This window comes from Cryptomeria japonica, chromosome 5, assembly GCF_030272615.1.
Source record: "Cryptomeria japonica chromosome 5, Sugi_1.0, whole genome shotgun sequence".
NCBI lineage: Eukaryota > Viridiplantae > Streptophyta > Pinopsida > Cupressales > Cupressaceae > Cryptomeria > Cryptomeria japonica.
The window spans coordinates 507,069,670-507,091,318 of record NC_081409.1 but is presented as its reverse complement, the minus strand read 5'-3'; the positions used below and the strand labels follow the sequence as shown (position 1 = coordinate 507,091,318).

The 21,649-nt window shown below is 37.9% G+C and overlaps 1 protein-coding gene across 1 annotated transcript; it reads right to left on the bottom strand.

Moving 5' to 3' along the window:
* Positions 1–8,698: 8,698 nt before the first annotated feature.
* On the bottom strand, positions 8,699–12,794 carry LOC131064882 (formate--tetrahydrofolate ligase). The gene is made up of 5 exons (XM_059221495.1): positions 12,552–12,794; positions 12,304–12,453; positions 10,157–11,332; positions 9,589–9,735; positions 8,699–9,451 (listed from the first exon to the last, which is right to left on the bottom strand). Exons 1-5 carry the CDS (start codon positions 12,708–12,710, stop codon positions 9,176–9,178), a joined length of 1,908 nt encoding a protein of 635 aa, XP_059077478.1. The 5' UTR covers positions 12,711–12,794; the 3' UTR covers positions 8,699–9,175.
* Positions 12,795–21,649: the final 8,855 nt, after the last annotated feature.

Sequence of the window (21,649 nt, the reverse complement as noted above, 5' to 3'; positions counted from 1 at the left end):
TGTTTAATTTCAAAATAATGATGGACAATGCATCCCAGTTGTATAGATATTGCTTAAGATGGCCTATAGCTACAAAGCGGTTCAAAGATGAAATAGACTCCATTGAGTCTCATCTTACGAAGTTGGCCTAGTCTTTTAAGATTTACTGTAGTCACACAAATCTGTCCATTTTAATTAAATGAATATTTCATATTTATTTGATTAAAAATCCACTAGCCATCAGTTAATTAAATAAATATTTAATTAATTCATCTCCAAACATTCTTCTATTAATTAAATAAATTATTCAATTTATTTTAATTAATTCATTAAATCAAATTTCAAATCAATTAAATAAATAAAATCTATTTATTTAATTAAATCCCCCTATTCCTCTTTTAAATAAATTAAATAAAACATTTATTTAAATCATTATCCTCCCCCCACTTGCATTTTCCTACAAATGCAACTTGCACACATTTTGAAATAAATGAATTTTTATTTTAATAAAATCCTATTTTCCCTCACCCACCAAATCCACTTGCAAAAATCTAATCCCCTTCTAGATTCTTCTAACCCCTTCCTAATTAGCCTAATCCATCCCCTAATTATTGTCACATTCATAAGCAAAATGGAGTCACTTCTCAAAGTCTAAAAGTCTTTGATAACCATTAAAGGCTTTCAACCTTCAACCACTTAAATCCTCAAAGTCTTTGATAGCCATTAAAGGCTTCCAACTTTCAACCACTTAATCCCCAAAGTCTCCAATAACCATTAATGGTTAATTCAACCCTCCCACATGGTTAAAACATTTGTTTTGACTCAACCTCTACTCAACCCAAGGGTCTCATCAAGCCTTTAATGCTTTGACCATGATTATCTCTTAATCATTTGCACAAAGGTTTATCCTTGGATTAACTCTTAATCCAATGGGTAATCCTAATTTGGACTTGACCCTTAGCCTCTAGATAACCATGAGGTCTTCTCAGGCCTTTAATGCCTCCAACTCCTTTTCTCAACCCAACCCTATGTTGACACTTGTCACCATTTCATTGGTGCAAATTGTGCACATGGATCCCCAACTTTCAAGCTTGGCCCTTGATTAAACCTTTCAATCCTAGCCATCCATTGCTCCATTTTCCCTATAAATAGAGCTCATTCCTTCATAATCCAGATCCTGAAAACTTGTATGCATTTAGGCTATAGACATTTTTAGAGAGCATTTAGCATAAGCAATCTAACATCTTATCATTTTGGTTAAAATACATCATTTTAGCATTAGTATTAGCTTTTTATTTCATATTTAGAGCTATACTACAATCTCAATCCTCCATAAGCATCCATAGTGCAAAAAGCTGTTGAGAGCTACACTATTTTGGAACTTGGAGAGGAGAGGAACAAGGGAGAAGGAGCTAAGGCCATGCTAAGAGGCAGTTGGAGATGCCTCATAATCTTTGTTTCGTTTATTAGATACATTAGCATGCTTTTAGTGTCTCTCTTGGTATGCCTTCATAGTTTAGTTTTAGATTGATTAACACTAATGTTTTGTGTGTTTTGTGTTCTTTGATCATAGACTAACCTTGTGCCATTTTGCAGGGCGTCATTTACAAATATGTTAATAGTGCAATGAGGTCCAAGACTCGGGATCTCAATTCTCAATTTACTATGAGGAAAAAGAAGAGACAATACTATATGAAGCTATTTTGTGGACTCAAAGATGCCATAGAATTGCGGTTGTCCATTTTTATCAAGTTATTGGTTGATGCAGAAAGGGTTGAGCGAAGTGTTTTCAATACTGATGTCTTTGATGTTGCGGTGAATTTATATGTTGATTTTGAATGTCACAACAGGATTTTGTCTACTACTATTCGTGTATGAAACTATTCTTATATTGGTTTGAAGAAATAGTACAAGGATATTTGGCGTGGAAATGTTTAACAACTATTTCTATTTTCATTTTCCTTCTGGAGATTTTTGTAAAGGGGAGTTGCAATTTTGATCTGTATGGTTTTTGGCTTGAGGAGTCACCCTTTGTCATTGTTGTCAAACAGGGAGAAATATTGTTAGGGGGAGAAATAAAGGAAATATGTTTGGAGAGTTTTTGTTTTGCCATTAATGTCAAAGGGGGAGATTGTTGCACATACGGATATCATTGTTGTCATTGATGTCAAACCTTTGTCAACCCTATATGAACTGGTCGTTTCTAGTGATCCAGATAAATATATGTTCAGCTAAGGCATGTGTATTTGGTTATTGGTTTGGATGTTTGTTTCTATGATACTATGTTACAGAATTGATTAAAGATTCACATTGTGCTGATAAGATGATATGAGATGATGTAAGGTGATGATTTAATGTGTTTCCAAAAGTCTAGTGCTTCCCACCTGGTCCAGAAGTAATTCTATTATTTTTTTTGTCTACTCTGGTGAATCTTATTGTGGTCCAGAATAAGTGTGTGTAACAGATATATCTTTGATGATCATGTTTTCCATTTGGATTCCTTTTCTCATCATGACTATGTTGTAGATAAAGATGATGTGGTTCTTTTAGGGTGAATTGTTCTCTTTTAGGTTTGGAATAAGATAGTATGAGTTTAACAGATCAAGTGTTGTACTGATTTGTGTGTATTGGTTTGAGTGGTTGTGCATAAAGGTTTTTGGTGTTAATTGGAAGGTGTGACAACTTGGTATGAACCCTCACATGTTTCTATATCTTCCAGATGATGTATTTTTAGGTTGATGCTATGTATATGTTTCATATTCCTTCGGCTGACTTAGTGGAGTTTATTTTGGATCTGATTGATATATATTGAATGAATTGGCTAGAAGATAAAGATATGTATGAGAGATGATGTGAAAGAGGAGTGTAATTAGAGGATGTGAACATTGTGTCATAAAGGAAGTGCAAAGAGTTAGAGATGTTTTAACATGGATGAATATACACTATGAACTGTTATCTGCATTCTAACACATGTTATTTTATATACAGTTCAATCTACTATTTCTATTGTATTGTAAGAGAAATTTTGTATCTTGTCCTGAAGAAGTGATCTTCAGTTGAAAAAGTCTCTTTGTATCTTGCCTAAGGTTGCGTGCCTCAATTAGCAAGTCCAGAGAAGTGAGCTCTTTTGGCAAGAAGCCTTTTTCATTGTAAAACAATTATTATATATTATGAGTTTGAATCTCACCATGGTTTTTCCTATTATGGGTTTTCCACGTAAAAATATGGTGTTCTTGTGCAGATGTGTTTATTGTTTCTACTATTTACTTTTCAACATATTGTTAAAATGAATGGTATGTTTCAAGCATCTCAAATTGGTAATATTTTGTGAATGTTGATTCACTCCCCTTCTTAGCTTCCAATAGTGTTCAACAGAGATCTTTTGTGTTTGAAGAAAATTGTCCAAGTGTTGACACGGTGCAAATCTATGACTGTGAGTTGGTACTTTGCTTCGCATCTTGGCACATTTCATGTTTTGGATGTGCAGTTTTGGAGTTAAATAAAGGAGCCTGCAAGGTATTTTTCTACCAATATTCATGACATTCACACTTGTTCAAAAAAAATTTAATAAGGGTTTGTACTCCGGATCACAATCTATCAGTATAAGGTGTTCATGTTGGCTCACTGGAATGCTCTACATTCTATCGCGGTGATTGGTATGGCCATGTGGTTTTGGGAAGCTGATAAGGGTAGTGCATTAGATCATTGATATGAGTTTTAGGTGTGTTGGTGCTTTAGTGCATAGTATTCTTCATGTTGATGTCACACTATATGTCTAGTTTGCATAAGGTTGACTAGTTTAGTATTGTTAATCTTCTGCACTATCACTTGATGATTGATTACTTTAGGAGATGTTTGTAGAAAGGTTGTAGATGATCTTGAGTGCTTTCATCTTGGTATGCATAATGTTTAGAGCCTCTCTTTGATGTAAGAAGACAAACAATTAGCAATTTTGATAGTGGTATTGATATTTGAGTTGACCAGCTATGTTCCTTCAATTGTGATTGATCCTGACCTATTTCATTGGCTTTGAAGGATGTGGTATGACACGTTTGGTGTTTAGTCAAATCTTGGATTTATCTGCAATCTATTTTTGACAATGATGAATGCATTTAAAGCTGACCTATGTTGTGTTGCATGTTTCACTTGCCAGGTCCTTGTTTCACATTTCACTCGTCAGGTCTTGTTTGAGCTAGCCTAATTGATGTTTTGGGATGTTGCATAGAATATATAAGGATAAATCATTTGTGGAGATGTGAGAGTTGATGTGAAGTTTTTTGATGTGTAAAACATGTGTGACGGAGTAATTGGGCTACAAAGAGGACTCCATTATTAGCATTTGTCAAATGTTTCTTCTACAATAATTCATTTAATGTCTTTCATTGTAACTTCATTGTATCTTGCCCTAGAGAAGTGATCTTCAATTTGCAAGTCCATTATATCTTGTCGTACAATAATGAGCCTTAGCCTGCAAGTCCATTTAGGGAGTTGTGAGCTTCCTTGCAAACATTCTAAAACTTGTTTCATATTTCCTTGAGTTGATCCTCACCGTGATTTTTCCCTCATTATGTTTTCCACACAAAAAAAATTGGTGTTCTCATGTTATATGTTTTGTTTCTGTTATCCACTTCTATGGATTTAATTTAATGGTTAAAAGGTTAATGAATAGATAAATTTTAGTTAATGTTGATTCAACCCCCATCAACATCTAGGTGTTTTCAACAAATCCTACATCAACATGCTTGGTGCAATATTTTTAAAAATATTAAGCATTAAATCAACTAATGTTATAACAGCAATTGGAACATCCTCAACTACTACATTCTTTCTCTTACATCATGTTATTTATCCAAACATCAAAATACACATTTGACTATATTTATTTACTAGAATACCTATCTTTAGAGTAATATAAATGAAGTATGCCGAAAGAAATCATATTTTTTCATTATTCCACTTAATAATTTATTATATTATTATATTGTAATTAATATTAAATTATTATTAAGATATGATTATATTATTATGTTTTAATATATTATTGTATTATTATATTTTATATTTTATATTTTTATTAAACTCTTGACCAAAATAAAAATCTCTTAAGACTACATTATTGTTATTATTATATTAACATATCATTATATTTTTAATTTGTATTCCTTCTTATCCTTATCTTTGAAAAAACATTGGATTCTATGTAGGGACACTTTTAATCCCCCATAATTAATAAAATTAGATTGAGATAATTACAAACTTATTGATTGCTTGCATGATGAAAATAGAAAAATGAGTAACACAAGTGGAAGTGAAGATATTAACATTAAATAATTAAAAATTATTTAATTGAATACATGATAGAAAAAATAAATATAATGAAATAATAAATTTATTTATATTCTTTTCATACATTTAAGAGTCACAAACAGATCAAATTAAATATCTAGTATTTGTTGAAAATTAAAATATGAAAGCGTTTTTAATTTTCAAACAATTAGTAAATTTGGTCAAATAGACACAACCAATCCACGTGAGGTGACTTTGATTCTTAAAAGAGTGATTGACGGTGACATTAGAGTTCCAGCATGATACTAGAGATTTCGTAGAGATCAAATGTTAGAGGTAGCCAAACTTTGCGATTCATAGGCATGGCCGTACCTACTCAACACAATTCACTTTTGTAGACATGGCCGTACCTACTCAACACAATTCCTGCATGGTAATTAAATTAAATGCACGACAAATACCGCCTTTGTAGAAATCCGCAACAATGCATGGCCTCTGGATTATGACTGGAATGCTTTATCAAATCATATTTACTCCTAATAAACAACCTTTGTATAAACTTGTTCAACCTAAACTAATCTTCATAACAAGAATCCATGTACTACAAAAATTGCAAAGAAGACCCTTTGTGGGGTAACAAGACATTAATGGCTTCCACCTCAAACTTTCCCTAAAGTCCTAAGAGAAGAATGGCTTCGCATCAACAGGGCAACCATGCAATAGGATTTGCCCCTTGGCTATTATTAACACATCATTGTGAAATTAATGTTTTCACGGCCATTTGCAAAATCAGGGAACGCCCAAGAACACAGAATTACGCTAAGAAAGATAAAACCCTATAATATTATACTGCATGGGATAACTTCAGAAGTTTACAAATAGGGGGTATATACAGCCTCTCTTGACTACAACCAATTAGGATAACTTCCAAGCACACATCTGAACTACCCAATCAACAGATTAACACAAACACGACAACAAAAATGGCTAACAAAATACAAACATCGGAACAAAAGTTCATTATTATAAACTAAGTCCTAGCACATACTACAAAATACGCTTGAGTCATACCAAACACAAAAGCCAACATACATTGATGGGTCATTTACTTGAGATTACTCTAACTCAAGGTTAAGTTTAGTAATGCATTACAAGTGTTGATTGTGTTTCAATTTTCAAGTACTAAGTAAAATTGGAAAAGGTTATTCCACCTGTTGATTGTTACTGAAGAAATCTGGAAACATGCTCTACATGATTGTGAAATGTGAGGCCCTGTGAATGAATGAAAGAATTTAATGACGACCACAAGACCAAGCAGTCTGAGGGACCCAAGCAGCACAAAGTTTACAGATTTTCATATTCCTTTCAATGACAGCTCTTCTATTATGTATTTTGATCAAGAAACTTGCTGTTTTATGCAGCCTTGACTCCTCAAAAGCTCATTCACACTAACCACATTCAATCTATCTTTGAACGGACTATGGATACCCTCATACATTGCACACTCTATTTTTCCAACTCACTGTGTACTCTATTTTGTTTGGTATAGGTGTTTGGAATGAAGAAAATGTTAGATATGACAGAATGGGACCGACTTGTACATACTGAGCCGGTTCTGACTGTCATTGTTATAACTGCTATTGCACATGTCAAGAGCAACTATGGGTCATTCATTAATAGACTTATTTTGTTCAGTTTCTTTGTGGTCAAAACTTGGGGTATGAGAGTTGCTTGCCATAACCTGATAATGGATTTCTAACTGCCATGCCCCGTTCCACTAGCCTTGGTTTAGGGTTGGATGGTTTTGATCCTAGATTGGGACTCAGTTGCCTGACAAGTACTCCTATCTGTGCCAAGAATATTAGAGACTGGATTAGAGGCCTGTTGAAGATAATCATTTCCCTGCATGCTTCAATCTGCTCCAGGACAATGTTGGCATATTACGCATAGATGATAGTAAATGATGCAAAACGATGTATTAAGGATAATAAATTAAAATTGTATCACCTTATTGATTCTCAGATTAATATTCTGTTAAAAAGATAGATCTGTTGCTTTGTTTCAGAGATAGGACTGATACATTGTCCTAATTCATATTTGTGAAATATATGTATTAAATAAGACTTGAAAGTTCAAAACTGTAACCCCTAAATGTTGTTTAAGGAACCTAAATTATTGTCGAGGGTATTCCAAAGTCTAATAATGCAATCTATAGTTTGATATCGAAATATTGTTTCAGTTTACCAGCTCAGACCATGCCGAACAAGAATTTTGGAAGGAATATATTATATATGACCTTTGAGAGTGTTATATTTGTTTGCAAATTCTAAAAATATGTTTAAGCGTGCTAAGGCTGTATTGAATGGGTACTTCATTGATCAATACGAAGTGCATGCTTAGAGAACCCGTAATGAATCCAAGAAGTTTGGGAAATGTATCTGGGATTAAAAAGGGAGTTGACGTGTACATATGCATTAAACTTGTCAAAGGCTAAGTAACTTATAAATGAATGAAGGAAGGAATATTAATAACATCCATGAGACCAAGCAATCTTAGGGACCAAGAACTCCAGAAACAACACTATTTCAGATTTCTTTCTATGTCAGCTCTTTTGTTATGAATCTTGACTACAAAAGTTGCAGTCTTTTGCAGCCTTGATTCCTCAAACAAATTGCCTAGATTGTCTACCTTCAAATTGTTTTCAAACTGTTTATAGAAATCCTCATAAGCCGCACACTCCATAATTAACTGTCATTCGGTTTCAACTGCCCCTTTACTACAAAAGCAAAGGCATAATTTCTTAGACTAAAGGCAAAGTGAAGAGTATTTAAGAACTCTGAGAGAGCAATGATTAGTCATTGAATCAGTTGAAAAAGAAATTGTAAGGAATCATTCTCTTAAGCAAGTAATAGTGGAATCATAATATAATCAACGCATTGTACTCTGAACATTGGTAATTGTAGGGAATCATTCTCTTAAGCAAGCAATAGTGGAATGCATTGTAAGAGGGGATTCCTGCTCATTAATTGAAGTATGACATTGAGTAGGGCTGAAACTTATTATAAGGTATTGAGTTCTATATTAAACAGTATACATGAAGGAACTCTTTTGTCATATGCTTAATAGTATGATATCCGTAACTCATGGTTAACATTAGCAACCAAGTGTTTGAGTGTCACAATTCTTGGGTCAAGTATTTCATCTTTATAATTCATAAGGGTTTGACAACATACCGGGGAATCTGAAAGGAAATGATGTAACAGTCCCTAATCTAACTTTTAGTCTAAAACAAAAGAAGCACAGCTTTAAGGATGATTAATATAATCACATATACTTAAGAAGAATATATAAAGTAAGCAAATCTACCAGCATTACAAAGATTATTAGAAAAGGCCCGAGGCCAAAGAACTACAAAGTAGATTAAACAAATAAAGAAAAAACTAGAATCTATGATCTGAATTAGTAAAACTAATGAGTAAATATTATGTAAATGCTGAGTACAAGCAGAACAAAGTGTGCCCATACAGTCAGCCGTGTTGTGTCTTGCGGGTGCTGGGATTATTGCAATATCACAAAGTTCTTTGACCACAACCATTGGGTTCAAGCTTACATGAACAGCCGCCGTCACAATTGTACATCTATCGTGTGATTGTCCAAGGATGTAAAGCTTGTGAATTTCAGCTACAACGGTGTCCAGGAAATTCTTTTACTCTTCCCAGTTAAGTTAAATGAAATTGACAAAGAAAAGATAAAACACATAACTGACCTTTAGTGCATACCTTTGCTGGAATATTCTAATAAAATGCCCTTTATTCAATATCGTTATTGACCACACCTCCATTCATCTCAGCATTCCAATGAAATATACTTCAAGTATCACATACAAAGCAATAATATATTTTACACAACCTTAGGATAGACCCAGGACCCTTCCAGTTGCAGTGTCTACATCTATGTCAAAGAAGCAAGGTCGTGTAGGAAGCCCAGGCATTGTGCTCATAGATCCTATCAGAGGATAGATGAATCCTGCCCCAACACTAGCTCTCACATCTCTAATTGGCAATGTAAAACCAGTAGGAGCCCCTTTTAACGAAGCAACATGTGAAAAGGAATACTGCGTCTTTGCCATGCAGATTGGAAGTCCAGAGAAGCCTTGCAGGGTGTATGTTTCAATCTGTTTCTCAGCCTTTAATAATGACATGCAAGTTAAAGTCAGAGAGACAGAAGTTAAACATTTAAAAAATAAAAACCCCATCAACATTATACAGTAATATTGAGAACTGCTTTCAATAAGCTCGTGAATATAGAGATTTAGAGCATTACCTGCTCTGAATACTCAACTCCAGCTGCTCCATATGACTTTGCAATCAAATCAATTTTGTCTTTGATACTAAAGTTCAAAGGGTACAAAAACTGCAAAGATCCGTGGTGCTTCTCACAGGCCCTCTGAACTGCAATGCCAAGATCTACCTGAAATAAATTTGAAACAAATATCAGATTAAATGATTTTAGAAGTAAAAGGGTTAAGGGGTAAAAACATCTAAACAAAAGCTACAATAAAAACCCACTGGAGTCATTTCACACATGGGTCTCACTCCATGTTAAGTTATCTATCACATCGAGGCCTGATCTCTGGTCTTCTCTTTTCTTGAACTTGTTTTCACACATGTACTCTAAAACCATTCAAGTTGTTTTTTCTTGAGATAACATTTCTAAATCCAATAAAATGAAATGACAAACTGACTACTTTTGCCCTGCAATGGTCTCAATGACAAGCTTGAGCTCACTGCAATCTCATTAGCTGATTTCTAAAATGGCATGCAAGTAGCTCACATAGGATTGGGTACAGTTAAAAAAACAGAAAATAAATGACAAACACAGTTACACCTACCGCTCCTGCTCCACCATGTGCATAATGCGTACAAACAACAGCATCAAAGGCACCAGCTGCCATTGCAGCAGTTCTTACAGCATTGACCTCAGCCTCCGTGTCAGAGGCAAACTTGTTGATAGCAACGACAACGTTAACTCCATATGATTTGATGTTGTCTAAGTGCTTAGCCAGATTAACACAACCTGCCTGAACCAATGCTACGTTCTCAGTTACATAAGCATGATCTAGTGGCTTTCCAGCAGACACATCTGGTCCTCCACCATGCATTTTGAGAGCTCTTACCGTGGCCACTAAAACAGCACATTGAGGCTTCAAACCACTGTATCTACACTTTATATTCATGAACTTCTCTGTACCAATATCAGCACCAAACCCTGCTTCTGTCACAACAAATCCTTCTGGACCTACTAGCTTCAGAGCAATCTTGTCGGCCAGAATAGAAGAATTTCCATGAGCAATATTTGCAAAGGGACCAGCATGAACAAGCACTGGTGTGCCCTCAAGAGTTTGCATCAATGTGGGATGAATCGCATCTTTCATAAGAACAGTCAAAGCACCACCAATTCCAAGATCATCAGCAGTAATTGGATCTCCAGCCTTACTGTATCCTATCACCATTCGAGCAAGCCTCTCTCTCATGTCTGCAAGAGAAGTTGTAAGAGCTAATACAGCCATGATCTCACTAGCAACAGCAATATCAAAACATGTTTCTCTTAACATCCCTTTCTCATCTGGTCCTTGACCAATTGTAATTTTTCTTAAGAAACGATCATTAACATCCATAACTCTTCTCCATGTAATGGTTTCTGGATCTATATTAAGTCTAACAAATTTATTCACCTCCTCAGGTGTAAGATCCTTAGGATCATTCTTATTGATACCCAATTTCTCTAAGCGTTTCAGCATGACCTTTGCAAAAGTTTGCTTTCCTTCTTTATTTGGAGGGCATAGTCTATTGAATAGTGCAGTGTCTGTCTGGGAGGCCTCATGAAATATTCGTGCATCAATGGCAGCTGCAAGAAGATTGTTTGCAGCTGTAATAGCATGAATATCTCCTGTCAAGTGTAGGTTGAACTCATCCATGGGAATCACTTGACTATATCCACCTCCTGCAGCACCTCCTTTTATTCCAAAAGTTGGACCTTGACTTGGTTGACGAAGGCATGTCACAACCTGCACCTCCAAAAAATGGGTTTTATGTTCAGCATACAAAGAAACCAATTGAAAACATATTTACTAGTCCCCAGCCATGACTGTCCAGGGGTCTAAATTGCAACAAATGTATTAGAATCTGACCTTGCAGTTCCATAGATGTGATCTTATGTAAGTAAATTGCGTTTACAGGGGTATATGAGGCCAGGTTCTACTGCAGTTATTGCAATTTGGTGCCCTTTATTTGACAAACCCCGACAACAAAAATTGAACCACCTATGGAATAAGTCCCCTAAGAAAGGTTTCCTCTCAGTCCTGATTCTTCTTAGAATATGCACTAGGGTATCAATAACAATCTCCAAAGGCCCAAAATAAAGAAATTAGTATTACAAGGTCGCATATTTGCAAACTACTGAGGAAACCTCCCAACCTTCATAATGCCTATTATCAATTCTCAAAGTTTGGAAACAAGTCATAACATGACAGAAATCTGTTAAAAATCATCTGCAAGATTTTGGGTTTTCCACTTTCATCATAATAGTTGCTGAAAAAAGTGAAGGGCTATTGTATTTGCAAGAAATTCAATGTTTCTTGTTATACAATCATATTAGCTGATTGTAAACTGGAAGATCTGATTTTTCCCAGAGGCCACAATATTAAAATCCTTATGAGTTGAAACATTCTGGCAGATACCAATTTCGAGTCGGTAGCTGCTATTGATGTGTTGTTTAAGTTGATCTTGGGGGATAAGTGTTTGAGGCCTCGCCTGGTGGGTTCAGTTAAATGTAAAGCTCGGATTAACCAATGAAAAAGGATTATGCCAGAAATTGGCGAAGTAGAGCGCATTGGACCTAGCAGCTTAACCAGATGGAATGAGCGTAACTCTGGTGCGTGTGGGTCATGTTTGATGCAGCAAATAAAAATGATTCCATAATACCGGTTAAAAACAGCGAATAAGTATTATTAAAAAGGAGAGAGACCGACATATATACCTTTTTACCCAAATATGCACCTAGTGCCTGACAGAGGCCGACTGTTGTAGTGGACTTTCCCTCTCCTAAAGGAGTCGGGGTAATTCCTCCAACGACCACATAGAATCCATCGGGAGAATCCTGCAACTCCTCTGTGACAGAGACCAGAACCTGGATCCATTGATTTTCATTAGGATCAATACAATTCTATATAACATGTGAAGCATACAAAATGATCCTACAATACAAATGTGAGTTAAAAAACCAACCTTGGCCTTGTACTTTCCATAGAGATCATAATGATCAGGTTGAAGAGATAGATGTTCAGCAATGGCAGAGATGTGAAGGGGTTGAACAGAGTTAGCGATGTCAATATCGGAAGGCACAGGAGTCGAAACCTGCAACTTTCGAGTTGGTGAGGTTGCCATCGTCTCTCTGCCTTCTTTGCCTGCCTTTCGCTATGGTGATTGCGGATGAGGTGAGCTAAGCAGGGAGGACACTTTAGCTTATTATGGACTCCAATTAATATTTAAACAAAAACAAAAATAAATAAATAAGATTCTTGGGTAGTGGTTAACGGAAATGTCTATGCACCAGTGAGGATCTACTTTTGACCCTTATTATTATATTAGTTACATTTAGGGTAGGTTGCTTAGTTTCTATGAATAGTAAAATATTAATAATAATTCGTGATAAATATTGGTGAAAATAATTAAAGTCGAATATAAAAAAAAATATAGGTCATGTGACATTTATTTTAATATGTAATTTTCAGCTCTCCCTTTTTTCACATCTATTTTCAATTTTTAAGCACAAGCTACTCCACAAAAATAGAAAAGATTCTAAATTATCTTTTTTTCATAATTAAAATTTTTCATGGGAACATTCCAATTGCTTGTTTTAAGCAAAAATGGGTTTAAGCCCCATGAGGACATGGGGTAAATTATATATGAAAGAAGAAATAATTAGTTTAGAATATTTTTTTTAAAAGATATTATATTATATAAGGAATTCAATTTGTCAAATTTGTATGGGGTACAATTCGATCTCATCTTTTATGATGTGAGACCTTGCACTCAACAAGACTTAATTTTTAGGGGGCTCATTAAGAACCATTCAACTTTATCATTAGATCAAGAGTTCATTAACATTTTGAATTATTATTTGTTTATATTGTTTATTTAATTTTTAATAATATATTTATTTTGTTATATATAAATTTTAATTTTATATTTGAAAAAAGTAACATGCGATTCTTTTGCTTTGTTTTTACTTTGAAAAGTGTAAAAAATATTCATATTTATACATTGTTTTTTATAATTTTATTTGTAGGTGTAGACGCCTAAAATTAATTACATCAATATGTAATTAATTTTAGCCTTTTCGCATAATTAATTATATTAATTATGTTTTTGAATAAAAGAGGTAAAAACTTTATTGAAACATAGACACAAAAATTACAAGGAGGGCCCAAGTGTCGAGGCTCCAAAAAGAGAACCTCAAGCTCTGACCAAGCTCAGCCAACATCATTACTATCCATGTCCTTAGCAAAAATCTTCTGCAAGACCTCACAGTAATCCAATGAGAGATGCTCTCATCCTTCAATTTTTCAGTCATTGTCATGTTCTAAAGCCCACTTAGCCAAACAATCAGCTGCTCTATTCCATTCACGAGGAATGTGGATGAAGGACACCTGCTCCATTAAAGAACTAATTTGAAGAATCTGATGAACTATCCCTGCCAGCTGCCAATGAATCCCACTTACCTTCTTCTCAGTCAACAAATTCACAATAATTTGTGAATCTGATTCACAGATAACCTTCCTTCTACCCAACTCCCAAGTCCGCTCTAGGGCATAGAGAATAGCAAGTCCCTCCATAAGATTATTAGATTGCCTCCCTTTATGCATCGAAAAGAAGAACGCCACCTCCCCCAAACAATTCCTACCAACACCTCCAACCCCTATCGGGCCTGGGTTACCCCTAGAGGAGTCATCGGTGTTAATCTTGATAATCTCATCTTGGGGGGGGGCTCCACCTTCCCAACCTTTGGACCTTCTTCATAGCACACCTACATCTTCTGACACAAGCAGAGGCAAGAGACAACTCCTGCCAGCCAAACCTACTCACAATATCTGCCTCAACTCTGTCCAAAGGAAAATTCACCTCACATTTAGCTTCCACCGTCTCCCAAATCATAACCATGATTCTGTTCCACACTTGTTGCACTAACAGTCTAGCCTCACGGAAGATCCTTCAGTTCCTCTCAAGCCAGATCTGCGAGAGAATGAAAATGGGCCCAATATACCAGATCGTCTGGAGGAAGGGGGACAAGATAGGAGGTCAACCCAAACTACTCCAAAACTCCACCAGAGAATCTGCGTGAACACAAGGACACTTCCACACCCCCCACCAGTAATGCCAAATAAGCATAGAAAAGGGGCATCTGAAGAACAGATGTGAGGAGTCTTCCTCCCCATTACCACACAAAGCACAAATCAAAGGCCTCGAGAAACTCCGCTTGCAAATATTATCCCAAGTAAGGCATCTATTCTAGGCCAGAGTCCACACAAAGCAGCTGCACTTCGGCCAAGAAGTATTGTTCCAAACCTGTTTCTACCAGTGCACCTCTCTTCCCTCCAATCTTAGGTTCAACAGTTCCTTGTAACCACTAGCTACAGTAAAGACTCCTTTAGGATTCGGAGACCAGGCAAGTCCATCCCTACCCTTAATGACACTACAATGTCTACTCGCCAGAATACCTTGTAACTCAGCACAGTCCTCCTCCATCCCAGCAACCGGCCACTCATTAAGATCCTTCCACCGCTCTATCTCTAGCCTCCCACACCTGTAAACAGTCTTGAAGTCACTCACCCTTGACCACCCCACCTCCAAAAACCTCTGGATAAGGTTCCCTAGATTAGGAAATTGATCAAGAATGGGGGTGTACCCATCCCAAGAGTCATTCCAGAAAAGGACCTCTTCCCCCCTCCTACAGATCCAAAAGAGTCCTTCCTTAATGAGAGAGGCCCCCTTCTTGAGAGTATACCAAATTGTAGAGCCTTTACCCTCTAGCGGATATCTTGGAACCTCCTGAGCTGGTATCCTTTGCATATATTTGAAGGCCAAAATCTTAGCCCAGCCACGATCCAGCTCGACACAACACCTCCAGTATAATTTTTCCACCAGAGCCTCCCCGAATAGAATAGCCTGCCTTAAACCAAGCCCCCCCCCCCCGATTGCTTCGGGCTACACACTAGGTCCCAATTGACCAGACTCCATTTGGATGAGGATAGATTGCCTACCCATAAGAATTGCCTTGCCAAAGAATCCAAGTCCTTCAAGAACCACTTAGGAGCCACTTGAAGCATACATCTATAGGTCGGAAGAGCCCGAACCACTGACTGAATCAGTTGAACCCTCCCAGCAAATGACAACCATCTATGAGTCCAATGTTCAACCTTCGAGCGAAATTTATCCAAGATACCCTACCATGACTCCCGAGGAGGGTTACCAGGAGAGATAGGAATACCCAAATAAGTCAAGGGCAAGGAGCCAACTTGGAATCTCAAGATAAGAGTAATTCTCCTTCGAATAGCTTCAGGGGTGTTGATGAAAATGATAGCAGATTTATCTTCATTGATTAATTGGCCTAAGGCCACCAGATAAACATCCAGAACCTTACACAAATTCGTAGCTTCTCTGATCTGAGCAAGTCCCATCAAGACCGTGTCATCAACAAATTGCAAATGAGACTACGACTGCAATTCATTACCCCAGTTCCACCCCTGAATACTACCCTGACCGACATTATGTTTGATCTGCCTCCCCAGGCCCTTAGCTAGGAGAATGAATAAGTAAGGGGAGAGGGGGTCCCCCTGACGAAGGCCCCTAGACGCACCAAACAGCTCGGTATGATCCCCATTGATTAGTATTGAGAAAGAAGTGGACGTTACTCCACTCATAACCCATTGAATCCATTCCTTAGCAAAACCAAAAGCCCTAAGGATCTTTTGGAGGAAAGACCAACGAGCTCTATCATAAGCTTTAGCCATGTCCAACTTGATAAACATAGCTTTTTCCTTGGAGGTAGCCATAGAATGAATGGTCTCCATAGCAATGACCACACCATCCATAATTTGATGCCCTTCCACAAACCCTGAAGCTATTCAAAGGAAGATTGCTCTTATCTTGAGATTCAATATGATCTTATAAATGACATTGCAGAGAGATATAGGGTGGAACTGGCCTAACCTGTCGACCCCCTCACACTTAGGGATAAGCGCAATGAAGGTCGCATTCAGGGCCCTTAGCATCTGTTTATTCCTTTGGGATTCTTGGACTACTGCCAGTAAGTCCAAATTGTTGATATCCCAGAACTCCTAAAAGAATTCAACTGGGAACCCATCTGGGCCAGGGGCTTTTCCTTTCCTCAACTGAAAAACAATCCTCTCGAGTTCTTCCAACAAAATAGGGGCCATAAGCTACTCATTCATCTCCCTGATAACAAGAGGAGGAATGCAAGCAAGAACCTGGTTCTCCTCCACCGCTTCCCCTTGAGACTCCTCACTGAAGAGGTTTTGGAAATACTGTAAAGCCTCCCTAGATATCTCCTGCAAGGTTAATAACACCTCACCTCTATTATTGATTGGAGCAAGAATGGAGTTTCCATGGCATCTTTCTTTCGCAGAGTTGAAAAAGAAAACCGTGTTCTTATCGCCCGCTTGAAGCCAATCAATACGGACTCTTTGTTTCCAGTAAATTTCTTCCTTGAGCTCCCATTCCTCTAAGGCCCTGACAACCCTCTCCTCCTCCCTAAGCAAAGCTTCAGACAAACCACGCTCTCTGATTTCCCTGGTGATGCCATTTAACTCTGTTTGGACTGCTTTCTTAACATGAAAAATGTTCCCGAAACCCTGTTGATTCCATTGTTTAAGCTGGAACTTAACAAACTGCAATTGCTTGGCGAAAGTGTACATAGCTGTACCAAAGGTCACCCCCCCCTTCCTCCACTACTGCTCAACAAGAGCAGGCAAAGAAGGATCTCGAAGCCACATAAGTTGGAATTTGAAAGGAGAGTGAGCAACTCGAACAGAAGAAGAAACCAACTTGATAGGCCAATGGTCTGACCCTCTCTAGTCAAGAATCTCAGAACTAGTGGACCACCCCCCACCAACCCAAAAACTGGAAACTAGAAATCGGTCCAACCTCTCTACAATCCAACCCTCCCCCACTCTCCTATTATTCCAAGTGAACAGACCATTACCAGGCTTAATGTCCACAAGATGCAATGATGAAATACTATCCCGAAAAAGGAGAGAAGAGGGCTCCAACCGCATGACACCCCCTTCTTCTCACTCAACTCCAAGATAGCATTGAAATCTCCCACCATAATCCAAGGATGGAAAGGGACCAACCTTCGCATATATGAAATATGAGACCATAAGTTCTGTTTGCCCTGGAAATCAGTGGGAGCATATATATTAGTAAACAAAATAAGATCTCCGGTCTCTAGACTGGAGGCAACCCCGGATAGCGAAGATCTAGAAGCCATCCACCAAATAGGGTGAATCCTTGAAGGGTTCCAAAGACAGGCCACCCCTCTAGAGGAGCTAGCAGCCCCAATACACTGACTTTCACCTCGCCCCCAGAGCTTCGGCACCAGACCCATCATACTCTTCACCAAGAGTTTAGTTTCGTGCAAGAGAAGGACATCAGGTGAATGATTCCTAATCAAATCCCGAACAAATTTTTGTCTAGGGCCACTATTCAAGCCCCTTACATTCCATGAGAGAACAATCATTTAGGAGGATTGGAAAAGTGAGAATCCAAAGTCTTTACTGACCCTGACTCAACCAAAATTTCTCCCATCAATTTGATTTTATCCAAATCCTTCTTTCTGCCAACCTTTGAGTTCTTCTCCGTAGCACTTTTCTTAGTATCCTTCTGATGCAAACCCAAGTGAACAGAAGACTTGTTACTTTTAGCCCCAACCGGTTCCAATTTCAGGGCTATCGGAGAGCCCTCCCCCCCAACCAAATTTACCTTCGAACCCGAAGTGATTCCCAGCTGGACCCCTACTGACTGGTCCATCTCCATTTGTTGACTACCAATCACTTGCAGGGCCTGAGTAAAATCCTCAATACCACTTTCCAGACCCCCTCCTGAAGCACCTAGTTCCAAAGGAGTTAACCTTGGGTTCACTTCTTGATGGCTAAGGTCATCCAAGGCCTGGAATCTGTTAAAGGTATCTTCCTCATGTCTCTCCTGTAAGGACCTCTTTTGTACTCGATTCTCATTCCTTGTCTTAACTGTGACAAAACCATCAACGCCCTCTACCTCGGCTGATATAGAAGCTTTTCCTTTATCAGCCCTATCTTGACTCTGTGTCGGCTATTGAGATTGGCATACCACTGGTTTATATCTAGGGCACTTACGTTGTAGATGACCATACTCATGACATAGACAACAGCGGAAAGGTAAAGTCTCGTAATCCAGCTATTGGACCCATGAATAAGAGCCCACACTTATATCTATAGCATCTGGCAGAGGTTTACTAAGATCAATTTCAACACAGATACGAGCAAAAGTCATTACCTTTGTTCCTAGGGGTTGGGTTGAGGATCCCACTAGCTTCCCAAGCAGTGCGACCAGCATCCGTAGCACATACTCCCGACAACATTCCACAGGAAAACATGGCAAACGAACCCACACTGGAACCCTGTTTGGGAGCTCCTCCAAAGGGTTAAACCCTACATGCCAAGGCTTGATGAACAACCCCACCTAATTGTAAAAATACAAACCTCCCTCAAAGACCCTATTGTGATCCTCCATGCAGTTGAAGGTAACCATGAAATAGTTGTTTGCCAGCATCATAATCTCCATTTCCCCTTCCGGAGCCCAAGTCCTTTGCACCCAATTACCTGGAAATTGCAAAGAAACCCTCATTCCCAAAAACTTGCAATAAAGTGAATGTTTTGAAAAGTACTCAATGTCTTCAGCAATCAGCTCAGGAGGAATAACCAGCTTCGGTCTCTCACTGTATCTCTCCAAGCAACCATTAATATTCATAATGCGAGAACAGCTAGTAGTCCTCGATCCCGATTCAAATGAGAAAAGGTTATTGTTAATAGTCTTCATACTCTGGAATGGGGGTTTTGAGCCCACCGTAGTGCGAAAATCCATGACTGGAGGTACTTGCGAGTCCTTACCACCAATACTTGTCATCAGAGCTCCAAAAAAAAAAAAAAAAAGGTTTAGAAAATGTCCCCCCCCTCCCGAAGGGCCTCTCTAAAGAGCACCGGACCTGCAGCCCCACCCCCTCCAAGCCCACCGAGAGGGAGAGCCTCTCGTAACCCCTAACCCCTACATGTTCACCCACGGCCCACAGCAGCCCCAACCCCTAGCCGCATGCAGACCACAGTCCACCTGCCTATTAATTATGTTAGTCCTCCTTCTTAAAACTAATTAAAAAAAATTAATTAATTTTATCACCTTAGCCTTATATCAAAATAAATCATGTCCTATTCTTCTAAAATTATTCCAATTCTCAAACCTTAGCCAATATTTCTTCTAAATCCTAACTAGTTAATTAATTCCAATTAATTAACTAATGCCTTGATTCCTACAAATCACCCTCTTAATCTCCATCATCTAGCCTAATTAATCCTAGTTTAATCATTATCACCATTTTTCCTCAATTTTATATTCATCCACTCATTCTCTCTCCTCATGTCCCATCCTCCTAACTTGCCCACTTGCATTCTAATCCTCCATTATCCCACCTAATCACTCCCTTTAATCATTTGCAACCCCTAATCACCTTGATTAGGGATGGGTCACTCTTTGCCATAAATGGATTTCCTATCTCATCCTCCAACCTTAAATGCCACCCACTTTTGTCTATCCAAGGAATTTCAAATTCCTTGAATCTCCCCATGCCCTCTCTTCCCAAAAAAAATTAATTTATATATCGTTTATTCTCCCCATGCTCCCTCTTTCTTGGGATTTTTTTATTCCCATTATCCTCTCCCAAGGAGTTTTAAATTCCTTTCCTCTCTTGTTGAGGTACTTGGGGAACTCTTCCCTATGTACTTCAGAAGTGTGGAGACAAAAAATGCCTTTATGACAAATCTCTTGGATCTTCCACTTGTTTTATCAAATCCTCTCCCATGCACATTCAATCCTAGCTCTCCATTCCTCTTCAATCTTGGCCATCCATTTTGGGCCCCTCCAACCTATAAATTAGAGCCTCCTCTCCTCTTAGTTCATCCATCGTTTCCACATTGTCATGTTGTCCATTTGAAGCAAGAAATTGTTAGACAGATCTGATACCGAGAGTAAACTGAGAGGGGGGGTGAATCAGTTTACCATCAGAAATCAAAACTAATGCATATCAAAACCATTAAACTAGAGCACAAAGAAACCAACACAATGAAGGATAGAACATGAAAGCACAGTACACACAACACCAATATTTTGAGTGGAAAATCCAGTAAAGAGAAAAACCACAGTGGGAAACCCTACCCACAATCAGCTAATACTTCTACAGTAGTATGTGAAATTACAATGGGGATTGCACTTGCAAGTAGGTCAACTGCCTTGAGCTCACTGCTCATCACAAAAAGAAGTCTCAATGACTTACAAAAACATCGGACTACAACCCAGAAAGAATGAACTATGAAAGTAACATTTCCTAATGCTTGATACAGTTCTGGTTAAGCTCAAATGTCTGCCCTACAATACAAAAACCTTCACCGAATGATATATCACTTATTCACACATAAACCTTCCTCTGATAATGTAGACATAACCATCGATCCCATCCATACATCGATATCTAAATTACATGAATAAGTCACCTATAAATACAGATCATCAACCTTATTGACAAGATCGGCTAAACTCTAAACCCATAAACCCATAATAGCAAAAAATACATTACACGGTATCACCAAACCAATATTATGATTTATAGTACATAGCATGGACCTAAATCAAGTAACCAAACAATTCCATCTGTCGGAAATTCTGCTAAGACCAAAATCCAACACACTTCACCAATTGGTAGAAACCCTTAATGAAGTAACATAGAAAGTCTAACTAGATCCAAATAGGACCACCATAACATCATGCTAGCCAAAGCAAAGTCACCAAACACTCAGAATATAATCAAGAAGCATCTTCAACATGATAGAAACTGATTCCATAAGTCATACCAAAGTCATCTGACCAAAACACCAAATATCACTTACCGATAAAGCTAATTGGTACTCGGAAATACCAACCAGGAACATAAGTGATAGTTATCGGAGCACCAAAACTTGAACCAATAGAATATGGCAACCAAAGAACCATCCAGAGTAAGC